At 40.8% G+C, this 23470-nt stretch overlaps 1 protein-coding gene across 8 annotated transcripts in view; it reads left to right on the top strand.

The window, feature by feature from the left end:
* The window catches only part of UTRN (utrophin), a 503173-nt gene that overhangs the window by 418914 nt on the left and 60789 nt on the right, over window positions 1-23470 (top strand). For all 8 annotated transcript variants that reach the window (XM_077350828.1, XM_077350839.1, XM_077350815.1 and 5 more), the window contains 3 exons: window positions 5560-5621; window positions 7987-8061; window positions 22641-22842. In XM_077350828.1, the coding sequence (XP_077206943.1) occupies window positions 5560-5621; window positions 7987-8061; window positions 22641-22842 (339 nt within the window). The remainder of the gene's footprint in view (window positions 1-5559; window positions 5622-7986; window positions 8062-22640; window positions 22843-23470) is intronic.

Genomic DNA, 23470 nt, shown 5'->3' with positions numbered 1-23470 from the left:
CCAGGAAGTGTCTTAATTTCATTTTTACTTTGGCTAGTCATTAATCCTCTTCCCCTTTCCTCCCCTGATGCCTGATTTCACAATAGCTTTTTCCCTGTAGGTCTATCCATAACTATATCCTAGGTTCTTTAATTTCCCTTTATGACCGTTTACGCACGGGGAACTTCAGTGCCCCAGGTCCCATGCAGGAACACAAATTGGGGCGAGATGAGGTGCATCAGGCCAAATGCTCCAGATTAGACTTCTGTAACTCGCTATACGCAGGTCTTCCCTTGTCTTTGACTTGGAAGTTACAGCTGGTCCAAAATGCGGCTGCCAGGGTCCTCACTAGAACACCTTTGAGGGTCCACATTCAGCCAGTGCTTCGTCATCTGCACTGGTTACCAGTCTGTTTCTGAATCAGATTCAAGGTATTGGTATTGACCTTTAAGGCTATACGCGGCCTGGGCCCAGTCTATCTGCGGGACCGCTTGGTTGCTTATGCCCCCCCCCCGCAGGGCATTCCGCTCTGCGGGTATGAATTTACTGGTTGTCCTGTTTACACGGGATGTTCGCCTGGCCTCGACCTGGACCAGGGCCTTTTCAGTCCTGGCCCCAACCTGATGGAATGAGCTCCCAGAAGAGCTAAGGGCCCTGCGGGATCTACCAGCTTTCCGCAGGGCCTGCAAAACGGAGCTCTTCTGCCAGGCATATGGTTGAGGCCAGAGCAGCTCTCCCACTAATCCATCAGAGGATCCCCTCCATTATTGAGATCTCTAACATCAAGATCATTGTTAGATCTATTGCATTGGTGCCACCCTCTTCTGAATATTATTCTCCCCACCATGCTGAACTTGGGGGGAAGTCGGGTAAATACGATCAGAATTGTGACCACCGCCGCTTATGTTATATGTGACTTGTTGTTGATGTTAATTGGGGTTTTTATGGGGATTTTATTGTATTTTAACTGTTTATGTTGTAAACCACCCTGAGACCTATTTGGAGAAGGACGGTCTAAAAATTAAATAATAATAATAATAATATTGTGGGTGCAGGAAGAGGTGGGACAACCTGCCACGACTAAATTTCCAGCCTGCAGCCCGATATGAAACTTCCAGTGCGTAAACTGTCTGTGTGATACAGTGTCCCATTTTAACTATTAATTAAATTTATCTTTGTAACAACTCTGTTACTTGAGGGCCAAACTAGAGGTGAAAACCTGGATCTGGGTACTAAAATATGGTAAGGAGAAAAATGTTCAATCTTTGTCCGGATACTTTTTTCATGTATTTTTCTGTAATGGAAAGAATACTATGCCATTCACCCACTCATAAAGTTTCCCATGCAAATCATTCTCTCTCTCTCTCTCTCTCTCTCTTCCTCTTCCCCTTTCTGTCTGTATGCTACAGACCAGAGTTTTCAGACTTATGTCTGTTACTGAATACCTAGTCTGGCTAGGAAGCTAAATAAAATTTATTATCTGAAGCTTCTTGTTTGCCACTTCAAAGAAACAAAATGTCACAGCTTTATATTGGATAGTTTAGTAAGGATAGTGATGATGCCAAAATTCATTGCCTTAAAAAAAACCCTTAAAATCTATTGTATTATAATGTTTACTTTTTCATTCCTTTTTTCATTGACACGTGGTCAAAATATTTAAAGTGAGATTAGGCATTGGATCCTGTAATTCCATTTCACCAATAGAGCCTTCCTCTCACTATTAGTGAACAGAGTAATAGGATATAACCAATTGTTTGGCACTTGGGACATAATTTTTAAGCGGTTATGCTCATTCTACTATAACCAAAGAGTAGGTGGAGCTATTCATTAATTCACTGTAAAGCTATAGTGATGTCCATGATATTCAGGAAAGCAAGGGAATCCATGCGTTTCCAGGTGATTATATAGACAGGCTTTGTGTGTCCAAATTTACGAATAAATAACAGACAAAAATCATATTACAGCTCACATTAATAAATTGCAGTATGTTCTAGCTACCTGTTATGCTTTTAGTAAAACTGTTTATCAAAAGCACAATTCAGAAAGCAATGTAATCATTAGCCATGCTCTATTAATGAAGCACTCTACTAATGAAGCTTATCCTGCATTGGCTCTTTTTGTTTTCTATTTTATTTTTAAAGTAGAACTTAAAGTGTAGTACCCCCCCCCCCCGAATGTTGAGACTGCGATTGTAGAAAGCAGTGGGAAACCATGTGGAATCAAGGGACAAGTCACTGGTAAAAGCCCCTTTCTATTGCTCACTTCTCCTTCTTCATACTCTCTTAGCCTGTTAATTGTGGCTTCCCAGTTTGCACTAACACCTGCCAATTTTCTGGGGCAGTCACTGTTGTCCACATATTCTCATGTTTATTAATTTCTAAACATCATGATGCATCATGCTGTACAAGGATATGGTATTCATAAATGTCTGTGGAATTCAAATTTAAAAGACAACATTAAGTCATGTGATGCAAAATTTATGGCAGCTTTATGGGGGGTCCAACAAGCCATCCAGAGGGATAGAGACACAGCTCAGGGATATAGGCTGGTGCATTTCTGACAGTCTAGCTGACCAGTGAAGTTTTGGCTAGACAACAGAGGTTTGTCAGTCATGCCTCTGCAGCCCTCCTGGCCAGCAGGAATTCTGAGGGGTGCACAATGAGTACCCAACCCTGTCAAGGCTGTGAGAACCTATTTAAACCCTCTCAGTCTCAGGCCAAGGAGTGTGTGTTTGAAGCTGCTCCCATTTAGGTCAACACAGACAGACAGACAGCATGGAGCACCTTGATAGAAAGATGGGGCTTGGATCATATAAACCCTTTCTCTGTGTATCTAAGGTCTGAGGGACCCAGAAGGCTAGACCCTGCCTTTAGCTGGTGCAGCAGATGCAGCTTCCTCCTTCCGGTCCAGTACCCTGCTGTACTGGACCAAGCCACGTTTCTTTGGCTACTCTTCCCAACCTCAATCCAGCATGTCCCAAGCCTCTCATAGTTCTAAACAACTAATTTCATCCATGCAGAGTCAGGGAAAAGAAACAAATTCATGTAATACCTTTTACTGAGGTCAGCCCGAATGATAGAAAACTTCTTAATTCTTTAGCACCCTTCCACAGGGAAATGTTACAAACATAAAAAACCAAAGAATAAAAAGGCAATTTCCCCTGCTCTTAAAAACTTTAAGCAAAATGAAAAATATGGTTTACTGCTTCATTAAATCATGCTTAATTTACCACTTAATAATATTAGACCACAGTGGCAATTTTAAAGGTGTTATATGAAACAGGTATAGTGAATTAATTTTTTAGTTAATCAGATTTAAATTTATACAGAAATGAGGAATCTTCTAGATCATTAATATACAGAAACAGAAGCTGAGAAATGGCTGGCAGTATATTTGAAAGCTCTGTGAGCAAGCTACATTTATCTTACTTATATGGCTGGATACATAAGATCTTGATGGGTTAAATGGTGGATTAAATTATATTATTCATTGCATTGGAATGCTATAAAACTAAGGGTAGTAGCACATTAAACTAATTACTCTATGATCTTGAGCGTGAGAGGAAGTTAAAGGTCACTTTGTAAGATGAGTATATGTATATATGCTGCTATTTTTCATTTGTAATTTGTGTTAGGAATATTGGAGAGATGCTTACATTTAGGAGAAAATAATTTTCTTGATTTTAAATAAATTGATTTGACAGAGTGTAATTTTGTGCATGTATATCACTCAGTGTTTGGGTTAGAACAAAGTTTGAGTGTATGCACACAATACCTTGAATTGGTCTTAAAGGTGCCACTGCTGCCTCAGATTGACACAGTTAGCCACCTGAATCTTATCTATATATGTTAGAATGAGAGGGCATTGTTCTTCACAAACTTGCAAGCTGAGGTACTTCCCAGTGAGATGATGACCTGAAATTTGGTCCCATTCAACGTATAGCAATTGCCACATTTATTGATTTAAGTATTTAAATCTTTTATCCTACTTAGCTCAACAGAAAATATAGACAAAGTAAAGGAAGACACTACCTTCACTTATGGGCTACTGTCTGAAGGGATGATAAAAGAGTTCTCTTTTGCAGAGATTCTAAAACCATATAGTCATATAAGTGGCGTGAATAAAGTATCACAGATCCCAGTTCACTAAAGCCTTCAAAGCCTCACACCAATCTTGAACTGAACATGGAAACAAACTAGAAGCCAGTGTAATGAACTTCAACTCACTCTTCTAGTTGGTACTTCTGTCACTGGGAATGAGAAGGCACAAAGCATAGTCAAAACAGATAACCAATTTTTCAGCTATCCAGAGGGGTGATCTATACCATAACATTAAAAAGGAATGACACTTGTTAATATTCTTCTCAAAACCAGAGATCACACTGCAATGCTGTATGTAGATAAGAAACTGAAATTTTGTTCAACTAGAGGCACTATAATAGTTTAAAAGTTTGAAAAGAAGAGGTTTAGCAATTGCTCCCTGAAAAAGAAGGCTTGGAATTTGCTTTCAAACTGTTCCAGGCCACCCAAAAAGCTGAAATTGAGTTTTGCATAACCTCAGTACTAGATAACTGGAAACAGGTTTAAATAATAGCTGAGATTCAAAACATAAGGCATTTATATATATCAGCCTTTTTCAACCTTTTGATTGTGGAGGAACCCCTGAAATAAATTTTTAGGCTTCAAGGGCCTCCAGAAGTGATGTCACCTGGCCACACCTCCCTGCCGTACCCCCAGATGTAACATAACTACATGTAGCCCTTGCCCACTTTTCACTCCCTCCCCTCACATTTACTATTACTGCAGTGGCTCTGCCTCACGTACACCAGAAAGAAGGGCAGGAGCTGAGAAGGCCGCCTGAACCCCAACCCCCTACCATGTCATAACCAACACCTCCTTTAATTATTACCCACTGAACCCTCTGAGCGGGTGTGACCAGTTCCCTAGTTTGTGGCCAAGTCCATTAAGGCAGGAGGGGAAAGGCCGTGGATCCCCTCTGGAGCACTCATAGACCCCTAGGGATCCCTGGATCCCTGGTTGGGAATCTGTGATATAACAGAAACTGCCTTTTTTTTTAATGATGAATCCAAGCTGTATATAGGATGGAATGTTGCATTGTAGAAGTTCAGTTTCTGCTTCGTTATTTGAACTGGGTGAGATGTTATGTGTATTAATAGCCAGGAAGAATAACCTTTACTTTTAAAATATATATTTCATTTACTGATTTCTGTGTGTTTTAGAGTTAGAATACCGGTATGAGGGGAGCAAAAGCTTAATAATAAATACTGAGCTGTTATATGTGTAATCATATTATTGTGCTCACCCAAAGGGATACCTTGACCCTTTTTATGCAGCAGACTCTAATGCTCATATCACAGAATTTAAAATCTGGGTTTATAGTTTGATCTGTAAGACTACTAATGTAAATGCATGATTTCCCTTCATTTTGTAAACCGAGTTGCATGGCTCCTTGGATTCCGTCCATTTGTAAACCAGTAGTAAAGCAGACTAAAGGACTTGTTACCAGCCTTTTGCAACTATCTCTGGTGGCTAAAAATATCCATTATTCTTTGTCTCATAGTCACCAGACTCAAACAACATGCTGGGATCACCCGAAAATGACTGAACTCTTCCAATCATTGGGTAAGTGAGCTATTCCTTTTTCAAAGCACAATAACAAGAAACTTCAAAAGTGTTTATCTGATAGTTTTATTAAATAGTTTTTTTCATTTGCATAGCTAGCTGTGATGCCAGAGTTATATCTCTGCAATGATGGCTTACTATCATGTTTTATGAAATTGCATTTCAATAGATGCTCTCATTGTACAGCGTTAATAATGCACCATTCTACAAGTCTATTAATTGTGCAAAAACCTTCTAACCTCTTTTTAATAGAAATAAATAATGCTTGGATGAGCTACAATCACTGCAGGTCAAGGATATTTAGAGGGGTCTTGAAGTGTGACCTTTGACTGTTTGACTGTTCACCCCCTGCCCATCACAGCTTATAATATCTAGCCAACAGGATTAACTGGATGGGTCCAAGAGATGTGGAATGCTTTAAGAGAGAGAACAGTCTCAGATGCTTTACAGGCTACATATTATATCCAACTATCACCCAGTTAAAACACTGCTTTAAGGAGCAAGATGAATTGGCTATCCATTCCTAGGCATTTTTGAATGGCACATATTTTCTTGACCCATTTGCAATTAGGCTTCTCCCCCACCATTTGGATTGAAACTGCCTTGTTCAGCCTGGATTTACAATTTTGTCTAGAAAATCTAAGGGAGGACTTTAAATTTTTTTTTACCATAGTATTTTCTGAATCACTTCTCTGGGTTGAGAGTGGAAAGCATTCTACTCAGGTAGTTGTATGCCTACTGGTAGAAGACCTTAGAGCAGCCTTTTTCAACCTTTTGAACAATCAGGCATTGAGCAACTCTGGAAATTATGTCAAGTGGCCACGCCTCCCCACCACACTCCCAGGAAATGACCTGTCATTGGAAGTGACATCATTACCCACATTAACAGGCAGGCTCAAGGAGGACTGAGGGAGGGAGAGGGCATTTAAGGTGTGAGTAGATGTGAAGGCACCACTCCCTCCCAGGTGCAGAAAGCACAAAAGAACTCAATGGAAGTGCTGGTTTCCTACGTGTGACTGAGTCAATTATGGCAGAAGTGGAAAGGCCTCTGGAGACATATGCTCTGCCAAATGGGATCTCCTAAAACTCAGAATTCCATTTTGTCTTGTATGCCCTGTAATATGTCCATTAAAACATTAGAAAAGATCATCCAGATGTGTCATTTGTGCATGGATGATGCTCAGTTCTAGTCCTTTTAATTTAATTCGCTTGTAACAGTGCAGATTGAAAACATCCTGGAACTTGTAATGGATTGGTTGAGACCTAGTAAGCTGAAAATTCAGACATAACTACATTGGCAAGCTGGTGATGAGCCCAACCAAGAAAATGGTGATCTTCCTTAAGAATCAAGTTTGCAATTTAGAGATGCTTTTAGAATTATTTCTGTCCTTAGATCTCCAAATGGTAACCAATAACAGAAACACCTCTAATCAGTTTCAATTAAAGGAATTAAAGTTGAGATTATTTCTGTCAGCGATTCAGAGTTGCATTACTGATGTGTAAAGAACTAAGTAGTTTAGGATTGTGGTGCCAGGAACAGCCTTCTTCCATAGTCTGGGATTATTAGTTAAGGTTAGCATACAAGTTTCTGATCTGGAAACCAGTGTTGGTGCCCAGGCTGTGTAGCTTAGAAGCCCTTATTTTTTTTGGCAACTGTTTGAGGCCAAAGTTAACTTAACCCTTTATTTGCAAGAGTTTATAATAACAGGCAGGTTGTGGTTTTCGGGATTAATTAGTTTAATATGTTTTTGTGTATTCGTTTTAAATCTAGGCTGTGTTTTATATATTTATGTTGCAGTACTGGAAATAAGGATATAAATATTTTAAATGATCTCTTAAGAGATTTACCATTAAAACAATGTTTTGCTTTTAAAAAAATTGAATAGTGATTATTATATTCTAACAACTGCACATACACACATCCTACTCCCAGAAATCAGCACATGGGAGCTTGTATCCCCATGCAATCAAATATTAATTTTCAAATTAAACACACTGGTGTCTAATTCTGAGGTCTGGAATATATTTCAGCTGGCATTCCTGCAATGAAACCAGTCATATTTAATAAGATTTGTTTTCTGATTGAGTTTTAAATGATTCCCAGAAATTAAATATTTTTAATTTCTTAATGTGACTGCAGGGTTTTTTCTTTCTTTCTGATGGATGGAAACTGATTATCAAAGAGTACTGCCTGTGTGAATGGGAAGCATTTAAATGAGTTGTCATTACCTATTCCATTTTTGATCGAAAACTTACTTTGAAGCTGTCTCATTCCTTTCCTATATCTACTTTCATTTTGAAATGCCAGCAGTCGAATGATATTTCCTTGACATATGCTAATATTTTATGTTCTGCCTTATTTCAGCTGATTTGAACAATGTACGTTTCTCTGCTTACCGTACAGCCATAAAAATCCGGAGACTACAAAAAGCATTGTGTCGTAAGTTTTGCTTGTCAACATTTGTTAATTTCTCCGTGAGGTAATTGGGATTGGGACAAGGAGACAAAGAATACCTGGCCCTGATCATGCTGTTCTCAAAAATGGATTCCTACTTGCCTAGTAGTCATTCATTCCTCAGTTGTAACTGCTTTGGGCATGCTTTGTTGCTGTAAATTAATATCTGCAGTGGCAGAAAGCACACATGTAGAGTGGAATCTTTCTTTTCCCCCTCTGAGAACCAAAGTTCAGGAGGAAACAGAGAAAAATGATTGTCAAGATGCTAAAGTCAGCAATAAATTATTATCACTCACATGGTGCAGCAGTTAGTGGACTGCACCATTTCATACTGCAAGTGATGAAATGTGTTTTTGAATCCTTCTCTTTGTCATCTGTACAAACTAAACCCCACCAAAGTAAAAACATCTGAAGACTCCATATGGTTTAAGCAGTCTGTTTCATTACAGTTTTATAAGTCAACAAGTTTAGAAATTACTAGCATCTCAGTATTAAAGTATTTTTTCAATCCATTGACTATCAGCAGAAAACATGTTGAAATAGCCAGGTTTTAACAGCTTTCCAGAAAGTTAAATAGAAAAAGGAATATAATACACAGTATCAGTGAGGCTGTTCTAAGTAGCCATGAAGAAAGACTGGTTGTGCTGAGAATTATTCTTCATCAGCCTAATGTTGATGAAGAAATGGTCAGTCATTGCTGTGTATACATACAGTGATCAGAAATGTATGAATGCTTTTATAGGTAATAATCAGCACTGAACCCAGAAGCAACTAGACAGCCACCACAGTTGCTTCCTTATAGTGACATTATGATCAAATTTGTAAGCAAATAATCAATTATGTTTTGCATTACTGAAAGCTTCAGACATGGCCTTGAGGATAGCTTTATTTAAGGCATATTAGAGTAATCCAGAGTAGAGATTACAAGCATAGATTATCATGACCTAATCAGATGAGCCAAAAAGAGAAGTCTAAACATCACTGGAAAAATGTATTATTTGCCAAGACTTTGTTTTTAAAGGGAAAAGGCATCAAGAGCTGCAACAATAGCCATACAAAAATGATATAAAAACCAATGGTGCAAGAAAGAGAATATAGATTAGATAGTAACAAATTAAAACAATTTTTATATGGGATTTGATTACATATTTTTCTTCTTTTTTTTCTTTTTTTCTTTTTCTTATACCATGGGATTTTTTAAACCTTTTTTGTACATTTATATTTTTAAAAATTATTTTAAAGAATAATATTATGTCTAGAATCATATCAAGACTGCTCATATAATAAGACAAATAAGAATTCATTCTAAGACATGAAGAAGATACGTTCTACTGGTCTGGACTTAATTTCAGCTCTCCCACCCACTCATAGTAGTAGTAGTAGTAGTAGTAGTAGTAGTAGTAGTAGTAGTAGTAATATTCTTACCCGCCACTCTTGGCATGTCAGCTCATTACAACATAAAATTTCCATAATACCCTATTAAAACAAAATAAAATAGTACAGAACCCCAGCATGGCAGAAAACAGTCATTCCCCAGAATGGGACAACTGCCATTGGCAGCAGAGGGCTATGACAGCAAGTCACACCCAGGTGGTCAAAGGGTGGCATACTTCTTAAGGCACCAGATCTGTTTGTGGTCTAGGACACAAGCATCACATATATGGGCTTAGTTAAAATATAGTTAGGTATCATCAGCACATTTATTTATTTAAGATTATATAACTTCTGTCTCTCCTCCTGATGTCTAATAACACCAGGTCTATGGTAGAAGCCAGGGCATGGAATATCGAAGTTTATAGGAAATTTACCCCCTTATTCTTTGATTCATCGTGGTCAAAGGAATCCTAGGGCTTTTATGCACTAGTGTTTCCATTTGATTTCAGTCTACATTCTATCAGGGTTTCTTTTTTTCATTCTGCTTTTCAAGCCACTTTCCCTGCACATGTGTTTTGGATTTATTTTTGATTCGGCATTGATTTTCCTCCCTTCAGTATTCTCTTAGCTTTCTCTCTGCCATTTCTCCAGATTTTTTGAGAGTGCTACTGCAGTGGTTTCCCCCCATTCTTTGCTCCCAAGATAAAGGTAATTCTGTTGGATTCTCCCCCACCCTTTTTGCTGCCTCTCAGAGGCTGTTCACTTTGTGCAGTCTGGTAGGTCCTTATCGGTCAGTTTCATGCAGGATGTACTTCTTGAAATCGCAAGGAGAGCGACAAAGTATGTGACACAAAGAAAAGAAATCAGTGCGCTGACAATATCCCCTTTTTCTCATTTGGGTTCAGAACACATACTCTGCAGTTCCAAAGGGAAAATCAGATTCAAAAAATGGATGCTGGGAATACTGAGTTGAATACAGTGATAATTAGCTGTATACTGTGAACGCAGAAAGGGCCCTACTCTTATCCTTGAAATATTTAAGCTGCCAGAAATGGTGTTAATAAGTTTTACACATGGTGGCCTTCACAACTCACTATGATTAGGGAGTAATTAAGCAAAGATACTTGCGGGTTCAGCTGTAATCTTCAACCCTTTTGGTCAAGGATATTTAGAGATCCCTGCCTCTAGTTTGTTCCTTCACAGTTCCTTAGCTATAGCTGAGGTCATCTGCTTTGGCAATAACAGTCTGCACTGTTAGGGAGAAAGTAGTTGCATTCCAGAGGATTTTGGCTACAGGGGATCATTTTTTCCCTTAATATTGAAGTTGTTTTTGTTTGGGGCAGTAGTTGAATTAAATTATTAATAGGATTTTTTATAAACTCACTAGTGAAATCTTCTGTGTCTGGAGAAGGCATGGGAAATGAGCTGAACTTCTGGAACTGATGTAAGGAAGGGAATGGAAGGGATTCCTGCCAGTTCTAGTTGACATAGTGGCAAGATCCTACTGTCATTGTAGTTTGTCCCACAGTGCAGCACTCCCCCCTCCCCATAGAATTCCTTTTCAGCTGTTCTGTTGAAGAAAACAACGGGATGCACTGAGCATTGTCACTGGACTGGATAATGTCTCTCGGATGAGACCAGGTATTTAGAACTAAGCATGCCTAGCTTCCCTCTAGTTAGCTCCTTCCTCTACAGAAGTTTGCAAATTATAGATCATTGAAACTCTGCAAAAAATGATCAAGCTAGCTGTCAGGACGAAGACTGTTGAAATATAAAACTGGTTTAGAAATCTGTACATAATTTTCTTTTGGAATGTAAATAGTAGGCAATACTATGAATATTTCTAGAGAAAGTATAAATTTTGATTTTAAGGAAGGTTTGGGGGATTCCCCTCCAAATCTTGGTGGGTCCCACCAACTGCAGAAAGCCAATAAACACACTGATCCTATAGCTGGGAGATGGGTGAGGTTCAGTGTGGTTTCAATTCTCTTAAAAAATTGAAAGTGTACAGAGGAGAGCGACGAGGATGATCTGGGGCCAAGGGACCAAGCCCTATGAAGATAGGTTGAGGGACTTGGGAATGTTCAGCCTGGAGAAAAGGAGGTTGAGAGGGGACATGATAGCCCTCTTTAAGTATTTGAAAGGTTGTCACTTGGAGGAGGGCAGGATGCAGTTTCTGTTGGCTGCAGAGGAGAGGACACGCAGTAATGGCTTTAAACTTCAAGTACAACGATATAGGCTAGATATCAGAAAAAAAATTTCACAGTCAGAGTAGTTCAGCAGTGGAATAGGCTGCCTAAGGAGGTGGTGAACTCCCCCTCACTGGCAGTCTTCAAGCAAAGGTTGGATACACACTTTTCTTGTATGCTTTAGGATGCTTAGGGCTGATCCTGCGTTGAGCAGGGGGTTGGACTAGATGGCCTGTATGGCCCCTTCCAACTCTATGATTCTATGATTCTATGATTCTATGTACCTTACCCAAGCAAACTTACAGAGTCCTTTTGGATGGAAATCAGGATCTGCAATGAGGCTGCCCACCTAAGAAACCATTCCCATTTATAATTAGCAAAGCATCTTTGATGTGTCTTAGCTGGGCAACAGAAAAGATCTGTAGTTCTGACCATCTGGCCCAATATCACTTTAGTGTGAACAGGGCAGGGAGATACCAGGCACTTTGATGTTATCAACATCTTGCCATGGAAGGCTTGACAATTTATGGCAGACTTTGACACCTCTCTCAACCCATGCTGTTTGTGTTGGGGAAACAAATGTAAGCTCAGTTTGTCTTCACACTGATTTAAGCAATGTATAATTGCCTTCCCTTCCTCTCCTCCCACTAGTCACCTTGTGAAGTAGGAGAAGTCAAGAGAGTATTGAGACAACTGTGACTGACTCAAGGGCACCAAGTAGATCTCATGTGGAGGAGTGGGGAATCAAATCCAGTTCTCCAGATGAAAGTCTACTGGTCTCCAGATGAAAGTCTACTGCACAACACTGCACTGGCTGGAGGAGAAAAAGTAGGAAAGGAGTGGCACTGCTCAGTAGATTAGTAATATCACTTTTAATTTTAGTCCAGTTTTCCCAGAAAACTCTGCATGTTGTCTGCATGTTGACAATCCAGATATTTCTAGGTTACTACTGCCAATGTACAGAATGACTACAAATGATTCAGCTTCGTGTCTTGCTTCTTTAAAATGATTCCTCTGCAACAAAAATGCAGTCTTTCTAAACCTTTAAACCCATTGGAAAGAAAAAACCCATTGGAAAGAAAAGAAGTACAGAGCTCTGTTCAATTAGATGGAAACTAAAGCTACTTAAATCATAACTCAATAGCGTATTATCTTTACAAAACCATGACTTTTTTTCAACTTTAAAAGCAAACTACCCAATACATTTTATTCCCCCCCCTTGTGTCCCTAAACTTTAGCTCATTGTTCTTTCTCATAAAGGTAAAGGTATCCCCTGTGCAAGCACCGGGTCATGTCTGACCCTTGGGGTGATGCCCTCTAGCGTTTTCATGGCAGACTCAATACGGGGCGGTTTGCCAGTGCCTTCCCCAGTCATTACCGTTTACCCCCCAGCAAGCTGGATACTCATTTTACCGACCTTGGAAGGATGGAAGGCTGATTCAACCTTGAGCCGGCTGCTGGGATTGAACTCCCAGCCTCATGGGCAGAGCTTCAGACTGCATGTCTGCTGCCTTACCACTCTGCGCCAGAAGAGGCTCATGTCCTTTCTCATAGGGTAGAATAAATATTACGCAGCATGTAATTAGCAGGAAAGCAAAGCTAATTTTAAAAACTCTAAAATGTTGGTACTTTATATTGTTGGTAGGGAGATAAATATGGGATGTATCTGCTACAACTATCTCTTAGATGCCATCTAAGCCAATGTAACTTTCATATAAGGAAAATGGTTTCCTATAATTTAAATGCAGATAGTTTATAAAGGTGCCAGTCTGTATAGCACTTCAGAAAGGCTAATACACTAAGGAAAAAGTGTCAGATTGAATCACTTAGAATAGAGGGTCATCTGTTAGATGTGACAAATTGCTGTCACAGCTTAACAAAGGCAAACTGTGAAGGCCTTTTGGGGGAAACTGCCAAGACATCTCTGAAGTTACAGTTTCAGAGCTTCTGTTAACAACATGTTTTTCAGCAGAATGCACGTTAAGTGTAAAAACTATTATTTCCATCTACTTAAACTAGTGAGGTAAAGCTAATAAATAAGAAACTTCAAAGTTTGTGTAGAATTATGCAACACTTCCAACATTAAACTTTCCACTTCTGTACCTAAGAGGAATTACGCTTATGATATTCACTTGGCACTACGGAGTCATAAAAAGAAATGGAAACGGGCTGATTTATCAGTGGATTGAAAAATAATGAATAACAGCTGTTAAAATGGATGTAGGAAATTATAGGCCAGTTAGTTTAATCCGTTGTATTAATTAATTTGTTAAGTATAGAATTATAGGGTGGGATCAGGAAGCGCACTTACCCACCTTGGCAGGGGCGCAACTTACCATCGTGTCCCAGGCTAGGGATTTGGGTGTGACCATTGACACCTCCCTGACTAGGGAGGCGCAGGTCAAGAGAGTAGCTGGCCAGGCATTTTTCCATCGTCGCCAGGCTTCAGCTACTAGCGCCCTACCTGTCCCTCGATCACTTAGCCACAGTGATCCATGTGACAGTCACCTCCAGAATAGATTTCTGTAACTCGCTCTACGCGGGCCTACCCTTGTCCTTGATCCAGAAACTTCAGCTAGTGCAAAATGCAGCTGCTAGGGTCCTCACTGAAAAGGAACTACACCGCTGATTTCCCAATGTTACAGATAAGAGAAAAACTAAATCAGCAGGCCAAAATGATAAGTCTTACAGCCACTCTTGTTTGGTATATAAACCATATAATTTCTGGGCAATCAGAATGGGCTCCTAAGTATATTTTTCCCCGTTTTCAAATACTTCTTCAATGATTGCCACTGCAGAGTCTACATATAAATATTTTCATAATAATTAACAAGATATCATGAAATGTACAAAATAAAACAAACCAAACTAGATCCATTTGCTAACATGCCTGTAATCCATTTAACAGTAATATATCAATTAAGACGTATATCTCGGCTTTATGCTATCTTGAGGCAATTTTACTCCTTTATGCCTAGCTAGTTATCTCCAGTCCATGTTTAAACAAATGCTTAATTGCACAGGTGCTGCCAATTAGTGCAAATTAAAGGGCAAGTCAGTAGACAAATTGGCACACCTTGGAGGGCCCATATCCAGCCTGTGCTGAGGCAGTTGCATTGGTTGTCAATTGCTGCCTGGATCCGGTTCAAGGTTTTGGTTTTAACCTTTAAGGCCTTACGCGGGTTGGGACCCACATACCTGAGGGATTGCCTATTGCCCTATACCCCCCCGCAGGGTCTTACGCTCTGCAGAGGAAAATCTATTGGTTGTTCCCGGCCCTAGGGAAGCGCTTAGCCTCAACAAGGACCAGGGCCTTTTCTGTCCTGGCCCTTTCCTGGTGGAATGAGCACCCAGGTGAGCTGCGGGTCCTACAGGATCTGTCAATGCTCCACAGGGCCTGCAAAACAGAGCTCTTCTGCCAGGTCTATGGTTGAGGCTGGAGACGACCAGGTAGATTTATTGCCCCCCTCCCCCCCGGTGCTTGAAGTGTACATCGTTCCTCCTCTGTTTCTTCATCGCCTCGGTAGTGGCGGTGGGAGTAGAATATTTGTTTTATGGGAGTTTTAAGGTTTTTTTAGTAGGAGTTTTAATGGGGTTTTTAAGACTATTGTTACCCGCCACGAGCCTGTCAGGGAGTGGCGGGAAACAAATCAAATAAATAAAAAAACAAATAAAGTACTAGGAGGAAAAGGCCTACCAAGAAAGCATCAACATGACCTCTGCAAAGGGATCCTCAGCAAACTTTTGGAGATTGTTGAAAGTGTTAATTAAGAAGATAATGATAACATTGATTTTATTTGATTTCTATAAAGCATATGGCTTCACCAAAGTCTCCTCAGAAAACTTAGCAGTCATATGACAATGTGTCCTGATGTGATGGATAGTTCTAGACATAAATAAGCCTGGTACAATTCTAACACCAGCGATCTCACAAGTCTGAAAGAACTAACTAAAGGACATATGTCAGCATATTGCCATCTATTACACTCCTGTGGATTAAAAACTGGTTAAACATCTGAAAGCAGAGGCTAAATAAAGAGTTTTTACAACAGAGGGATCTAACAATATCCTTCCAGGAATCTCACTGAGGACTGGTGCTGTTCAGTTTGTTCATAAATTATTTGGATTGCAATGAGCCATTAAGTGGCCAAGTTTGCACATTGTACCAACTAATTCACCATAATGAATCCAAACAGATTATATGGAGCTCTAATAGGAAAAATGGGGGGGGGGGGCGGGAGTTAAATGGCAAATTAAGTTTAATATAAATTCCAATCCCTCACCAGTGGTGAGGGACAGTACACATGGTAACTGACCAAGAAATGGCTCTTGTGGATCACAGTTCAGTGTGCAGCTCTAGCAGGGGTTGAAAACAAAGCAGCTAATACTTCAGTTTCCTCAGATCTTTCATGCAGCTCCATTTGGAAAACTGTATATAGATTTTTGGGGTCACGATGGGTCGGACATGACTTCGCACCTAACAACAACAACAACAACATATAGATTTGGCTTCCCCATCTCTAAAATGGACATCATACAACTACTAAAGGGCAACAAAACTGGTCCTAACACTTCCCCTCTGATGGAAGGCTAAAGAGCTGGTATATTCATTTTAGGGAAAAGGCAAGGGGGTTACAGTAGAGGAGAGGAGACAGAAGGTTGAAATGGTTCTTTCTCTTGTTCCATAATACTAGGAGTGTACCCACTTGAAGTCAATTTCTTTGTTTTCTTCTCTACCATAGATTTGAAAGTAGCTTCAGCTGTGCCCAAGATAGCATTTTTACGGCTTATGTTGAAATGGAAATCTCAGTTATCTTGTTTTGAAACTACCTCAAATTGTTTTTCATCTCTCCACTAAAATTTTCTTTCCATCTTCCAAATATATAATTTTCTACTGTGTATTCCTTTTCATCAAACATGATCATCACCCTCTTGGACACACATCCTACTGTGGTAAGGGGTTTGTGCATGTCAGTGAAACTGAGAACAATACCATAAGGGGGTCTAAACTCCTTACAGAGTCACTTAAACGGGAATGGTCACAGCTGAGACAACATACTAAGATGCATTCACCTCTGTCAGGAATCAGTGACCACATCAGTAGAAGAGAACAGACAGTTTCACTGGCAATGGTGGCAGGCGAATAAGGGTAGCTGGTGGGCAGCAACAGTAGTGTAAGGTGGCACTGGTGGAGGATCTTCTGTAGACAACTGCTGTGCTACTTAGCTAACCTTGGTTAGTACTGTGTAGGAGAAGGAAGTTGCAAACCACTTCTGATCAACTCTTACCTCAAAAACCCGATGATGACTCGATCCAAAACAAAAAAGATATAGACCTCGGAGATGGAATCCCCCGGGTCAGATGGCACCCAGTCAGCTACTGGAGAAGATCTGAGGACAAATATGACTAACAGTGTTCTTTAATGATGCAACTAGACGAAAAAAGGACATTCAGTTGTTGGTTAGAGCCAATGCAAAAGCCAAGTCCAAATTTCTTTGATGCATCTAATAGAAATATGAAACATGAGAAGTATGAATCAAGGTTGGCTCATAATTTTATGAGAAACTAGCAAGAAAGCCCATTGCAACCAGGAATGCAATGGGCGCTAGGACCCAGGGGACACCAGGAGGTGCTTTTTTTTCCTGCTGCGTGGAGCTGTGAAAGGCTCCTACAGGGTTTTTTTTTTCTGCTGCTTGGAGCTGGGAAAGGCTCCTACAGGGTTTTGTTTTCTGCTGCTTGGATCTGCGAAAGGCTCCTACAGGGTTTTTTTTTCTGCTGCTTGGAGCTGTGAAAGGCTCCTGCAGGGTTTTTTTTTTCTGCTAGCTCTCGTGGGCTTGGAGCTCCTACAGGGGTTTTTTTTCCTGCTGCTTGGAGCTGGGAAAGGCTCCTTCAGGGTTTTGTTTTCTGCTGCTTGGATCTGCGAAAGGCTCCTACAGGGTTTTTTTTTCTGCTGCTTGGAGCTGTGAAAGGCTCCTGCAGGGTTTTTTTTTTCTGCTAGCTCTCGTGGGCGTGCCGGCTTGGAGCTCCTACAGGGGTTTTTTTTCCTGCTGCTTGGAGCTGGGAAAGGCTCCTTCAGGGTTTTGTTTTCTGCTGCTTGGATCTGCGAAAGGCTCCTACAGGGTTTTTTTTTTCTGCTGCTTGGAGCTGCGAAAGGCTCCTACAGGGTTTTTTTTTCTGCTGCTTGGAGCTGTGAAAGGCTCCTGCAGGGTTTTTTTTTTCTGCTAGCTCTCGTGGGCGTGCCGGCTTGGAGCTCCTACAGGGGTTTTTTTTTCTGCTGCTTGGAGCTGGGAAAGGCTCCTTCAGGGTTTTGTTTTCTGCTGCTTGGATCTGCGAAAGGCTCCTACAGGGTTTTTTTTCCTGCTGCGTGGAGCTGCGAAAGGCTCCTACAGGGTTTTTTTTTTTTCTGCTGGAGCTCCTACAGGGTTTTTTTTTTCTGCTGCTTGGAGCTGCGAAAGGCTCCTACAGGGTTAATTTTTTTCTGCTGCCTCTCGTCGGCGCGGCGGCTTGGAGCTCCTACAGGGGTTTTTTTTTCTGCTGCCTCTCGTCGCGCTAGCGGCGAAAGGCTCCTCCGGGGGTGTTTTTTTTTTTTTCTGCAGCTTCTCGGCGGCTGGATTCTTGTGTTGTGTTTGCGGCGGGGGCTTCCTTGGGGCCGGCCTGACGCGGTGAGAGACGCTTCGCGCCTCTCACCACGTCAGGCCGGGAGCAACTGCGAGCCGCGCTGAGCGCGGCTCGCAGTTGCTGGGGCTGGGAATCGGAGGGACCAATCGGCAGGCGCTTCGCGCCTGCCGTTTGGTCCCTCCGGTTGTCTGTCATGAGGAAGGGTCCAATCCGGACCCTTCCTCATCCCGGACACATCCCGCCCCAGAACCCCTTACTGTTTTATTTAGTCCGTGGCGCCCGCGGCGCCACGGGCGGTGTACAGATTGAATGCTTAAACATTGCAAACCTGGGAGTGAGCACACTGAAGTGGATTGTATTAGAATATTTTCAGTCAGAAAATTTCCAAGTGTTTTAGTCAGAGAATGACATACACAGAAAGGACAGAGTTAACTTGATTGGGCGGCAAGACTATAACACAGGCAGTCATGTGATACAATGCAAAGTCTGACCAAATAATATCAATTAGACCATGGAAACAACAGAGCTGAATCACTGCTGATATCCTATGTGAGTAATACCTTCTTATTCCAAATATAGTGACCAATCAGCCTCATATTTGACCAGGCAGACCAACTGTTTCCAGGTTAGGTACACGGCATATGTCTAAGTGAAGAGCCAAAAAAAGTCTCCTCTGGTATTACTGAGCTCTCATTTTTACTTTGGGATTAATACAGTAATAAGGATTTCAAAATCAGTCTCCTTATACTTCCATAAAAATAGAATGACACTCCTCAAAATCAGTCTCCTTATACTTCCATAAAAATAGAATGACAATCTCAGATGTAGGCTGCATAATATTCTACTTGTTGCAAATGCAGCAGTATCAGTGATAGCTGTCATTATCCACCAGTTGATCTGTGTCTGTCTAGTGTATTGGTACCATATGAGTGGTTCACAGCAATTCATCATTCATCCTAGAATTGTCAAGTCCTATTTCCATTATGGCATTACTGACTCTGCCTGTAAAAAAATGGTTAGGGAAGATTAAATTTTCAAAATAGAGGCTGAATTCAAGTGTCATAAACAAATCATGGAAGCCCTCCAGCTTTTGCACTTACATATGGTCTCCCTTCCCCACCTCATGGCAGAAGGTGCTTAAACCAGCAAAATGAGTGCTTCAACCAACTCTCTTATGTATAAAAGATACCTAAGATACATAAGATACATACAGTTTCTGGTTCTAGAGAAATAAGTTTAAGTGCCTATTAGTCATGACAAAAGAGCCTCTTGTGGCGCAGAGTGGTAAGGCAGCCGTCTGAAAGCTTTGCCCATGAGGCTGGGAGTTCGATCCCAGCAGCCGGCTCAAGGTTGACTCAGCCTTCCATCCTTCCGAGGTCGGTAAAATGAGTACCCAGCTTGCTGGGGGGTAAACGGTAATGACTGGGGAAGGCACTGGCAAACCACCCCGTATTGAGTCTGCCATGAAAACGCTAGAGGGCGTCACCCCAAGGGTCAGACATGACTCGGTGCTTGCACAGGGGATACCTTTACCTTTAGTCATGACAAATTGTGATTTTTTTAAAACTAGAATCTCTTCAGTTTTTGCAAGCAAGGAGAAGGGAGAAAGAAGCTTGCCAACCCAAGGACATTGTAGTACACTTGTTGATTATCTGAATTGATTCATACAGTGAAAAGGGTGCCCAAGATCACTCACCTTTTGCTAAATTTTCAGCCATTTGTGATGAAAAATGGCTAAATTTCTGTCCTCAGTTTTTAAACTTAAACTGTCCGATGTATCTTGACTATCTTTGTATATCCTCCTAATCTGCTTTATGCCAATAAAGGTATTGTATTGTATTGTAACTTCAAAGATATTAGTAATAAAGTAGAGGTAATGTATCAGTGGGAAAGTGGAAGGCTCACAGGAAAAAGGTCCTTGTTCAGTATTTGTAATTTAGCTGGGTATTTGTGTAAGAGGCTGTTACATGCACTGTAAGCACTCTAAGATACTAAAGGGTGCAAGTCAAGGGTGCAAGAAAACATTTCCAAACAAAACCCATGCTACTTTCCCTTTAAAATTTTATTTTATTCAATTAAAAAGGGTTTTGAAGAGGGATCAATAGCTCCTATCGGTCTTTACTAACGGAGCAAAGGCCATGAAACATGAATGGGCAATAAAGTTGTTCCTACTGCAAAGGCACACCCCCTCAATCACTGCAGCGGGAGAGAGAAAGTCTAGAAGTTATTTTGAGGGAACTGCTAATATATGTTACTGTGTACATAATACTGTGTTTCAGTTATACATATTATTTTAAGCTTTTATATTTCCACTTTATGATAAATTAGATTACCATGAGAACTGTACTATTTTAGATATTTTTGTTCTTGAAGCAATTTTATACTTGCCTGACAAGTCATAACAATAATGCCTTTAGAAAAATTTAGGAGAGTTCTTTCTCATGAGTTGTGTCAGTATTTGACCAAATGTTCATTTAATTCCAGCTGCAGAAAGAACTAGCATGCCAATCTCCATTGCTTATTTTCCAAAGCTCCAATCTTTTGCTATAGGTTCACACTCAGTGGTAAATCCATCCATTATCTATAACCACTCTGTGGGAGCGGTATAAATAAAACAGTATATTTTGGGGGGTAAATAAATAAAACAGTACACCTGTCGGGGATGGGGCTTGGTCCCTTGGCCCCAGATCATCCTCATCGCTCTCCTCTGTACCCTTTCAATTTCATCTACGATATTAATTTATTAATTAAAAGTTAATATTGTATATTACAATATTTGGTGTGATTAGTTATTAGGATCAAATACTGATTTGCCATTAGAACTACATCACTGGATTTCTGGTCTATAATTTCACCATTTTGTACAAGAAACTCTTATGCAACACAGGCTAAGGACTCATTGTCTCAGTCTTCCCTCTAACTTTTAGCCTGTCTTTCTTTGCCTTCCCTCCTTTCTCAGTTCCCTGTCACCTGCCACTTTTCCTCAAGACCTTTCTTCCAGCACCCATTTATCACTCCTTTGATCTGTTTTTCTTTGTCCCTTCTATATCTGCTTCATGTTTTCATGCTTTTCCTTGTCTTTCCTGCATGTTGATTCCTGATTATCCTCTGACTCGCCTCTAAGAGTTTGCAAATTTATTTTAACTGACGATATTTTTTTAATTTGGGTCTATTGGACATGAAAAAATTCAGGAGTCTTGAAAAATCTTGGATCCCGATACAATCTCAGATTCGGGATGTTTTTGGAAGTTCTGCATTTTTTTCAGGCCCAATATGCCAAAGAAGGAAAAAGGGGCAGCCTGGTTTAAACTGGGCTGCAGGAGAAGCCAGACTGAAACTAAACCTGTTGGGAGCAAACCAGGCTGCAAGAAGCCAGCCCCAAGCTGAGCTGGCAGGGGGAGAATGTGCTGCCTGCCAACACAACTGATCCTGGGGCTGGAATCTTGTGCAGCCTATTTTAAACCAGGCTGCAGGAGAAGCCAGCCCAAAGCTGAGCCAGTGGGGAATAATCTGCTCCCCACCAGCACAGCTGATCCTCAGGCTTTGTTCTGTAGTCTATTTAAACTCTAAGGTCACTGCAGTAGAAGGCTAACAAACAGATGAGAGGTGGGAACAATCTGCTCCAAACTTTCAGCTATTTTTCAGATGTACCTGGTCATTCCCAAATATATCCAGGATTTCTTCAAAATAGGTGAGCCCTGTCCCCCTCCCCCCCCAAAAAAAAACACACACATATCTTTGCTATTCCAAAATATACCCAGAATTACTGATTTGGGATTTTTTTGTGTATATTTTCAACTCAGGTTGGCCTGAATGCACACCCCTAGCTCAGCAGCAGTCGTATTAGAGAGCCAGTTTGGTGTGGTTAGGAGTGCGGACTTCTAATCTGGCACGCCAGGTTCAATTCTGCGCTCCCCCACATGCAACTGGCTGGGTGATCTTGGGCTCGCCACAGCACTGATAAAACTGTTCTGACCGAGCAGTGATATCAGAGCTCTCTCAGCCTCACCCACCCCACAGGGTGTCTGTTGTGGGGAGAGGAATGGGAAGGCGACTGTAAGCCGCTTTGAGCCTCCCTAGGGAAAAGCGGCATATAAGAACCAACTCTCCTTCTCTTCTTCTAGATTATCTAAGCAACCACAGGCCTCTAAGATTACCTAAGCAATACAAAATAGCTGTTGATATATTTTATATTTTATTTTATCCATTATTACATTCTGCAAGTGTAGGAGGTAACCCTCTAATTTACAGAAACACCTCCCTTTTCCTTACTTCATGCACTTCTACACTTTTTGATCCCCATTCTGGAGTTGGGTTTGGGTAGAAAACTTTACCAAAGTGAAATGCCATTTATTGTATTTTTTTGTTTTATCTCTTTGCCAGTGGACCTGTTGGACTTAAATGCAACAAATGAAGCTTTCATACAGCACAAGTTGTACCAAAATGACCAGCTCCTCAGTGTTCAGGATGTGGTTAGCTGTCTCACTACAATTTACAGTGGGATGGAAGAGAAGCACAAAGAATTGGTGAACGTTCCACTCTGTGTTGATATGTGTCTCAATTGGCTGCTGAATGTTTATGATACGTAAGTACAAGGTGTCAGTATGAAATAGACAGTGTTCATGGTCTTGCAAAATCAGTCTGTGGGCACAATATGTTTTTCTGTTGATATATATGAGAAGAGGATGAGAGCTGAGCACAGCTGGCTCTTTCTTATGGTCAGAATCAAAATATTGCTGTATACATTGAGCTCTGCTTTGCGGGTTCCTGTGGAATGAAAAACTAACTGAAGAGTTCTTGAATTTTTCCCCCTTCAGAAAATGTATGTGATAGATCCAACAAACTATGAATGGATTGAGTTCATGGCTCTCACTCTGTCCCTTTTGGCTGTAGTCCCCAGAGCTCCCACCCCCACCCTTAACATCTAATAAGAACTGAAGCCTCTAAAGAACCAAATGGTATCACTTGTTGGGCAATCAGCACAGTTGTAAGAACTTTGGTTTGGTTTGCAGAAGAGCTCAAACAAGAGGAGATGGGGTGATTTCTACAGCTCTTCTCCTGAGCTGCAGCTTCCAAAACCACATATTGTTCTCTTCCGAGAATCCATATTTTGGGGAGCTCCAGAGGAAAGTAGATCCACCCTGGAACCCAACCTATAATATATATATTGAAATTCTAACAAGTCCATTATCTTATGTCAATTAATTCAACTG

Source organism: Paroedura picta, chromosome 1 (assembly GCF_049243985.1).
Source record: "Paroedura picta isolate Pp20150507F chromosome 1, Ppicta_v3.0, whole genome shotgun sequence".
Taxonomy (NCBI): domain Eukaryota; kingdom Metazoa; phylum Chordata; class Lepidosauria; order Squamata; family Gekkonidae; genus Paroedura; species Paroedura picta.
The sequence above is the reverse complement of the archived record's forward strand: the minus strand, read 5'-3'. Positions and strand labels throughout refer to the sequence as shown.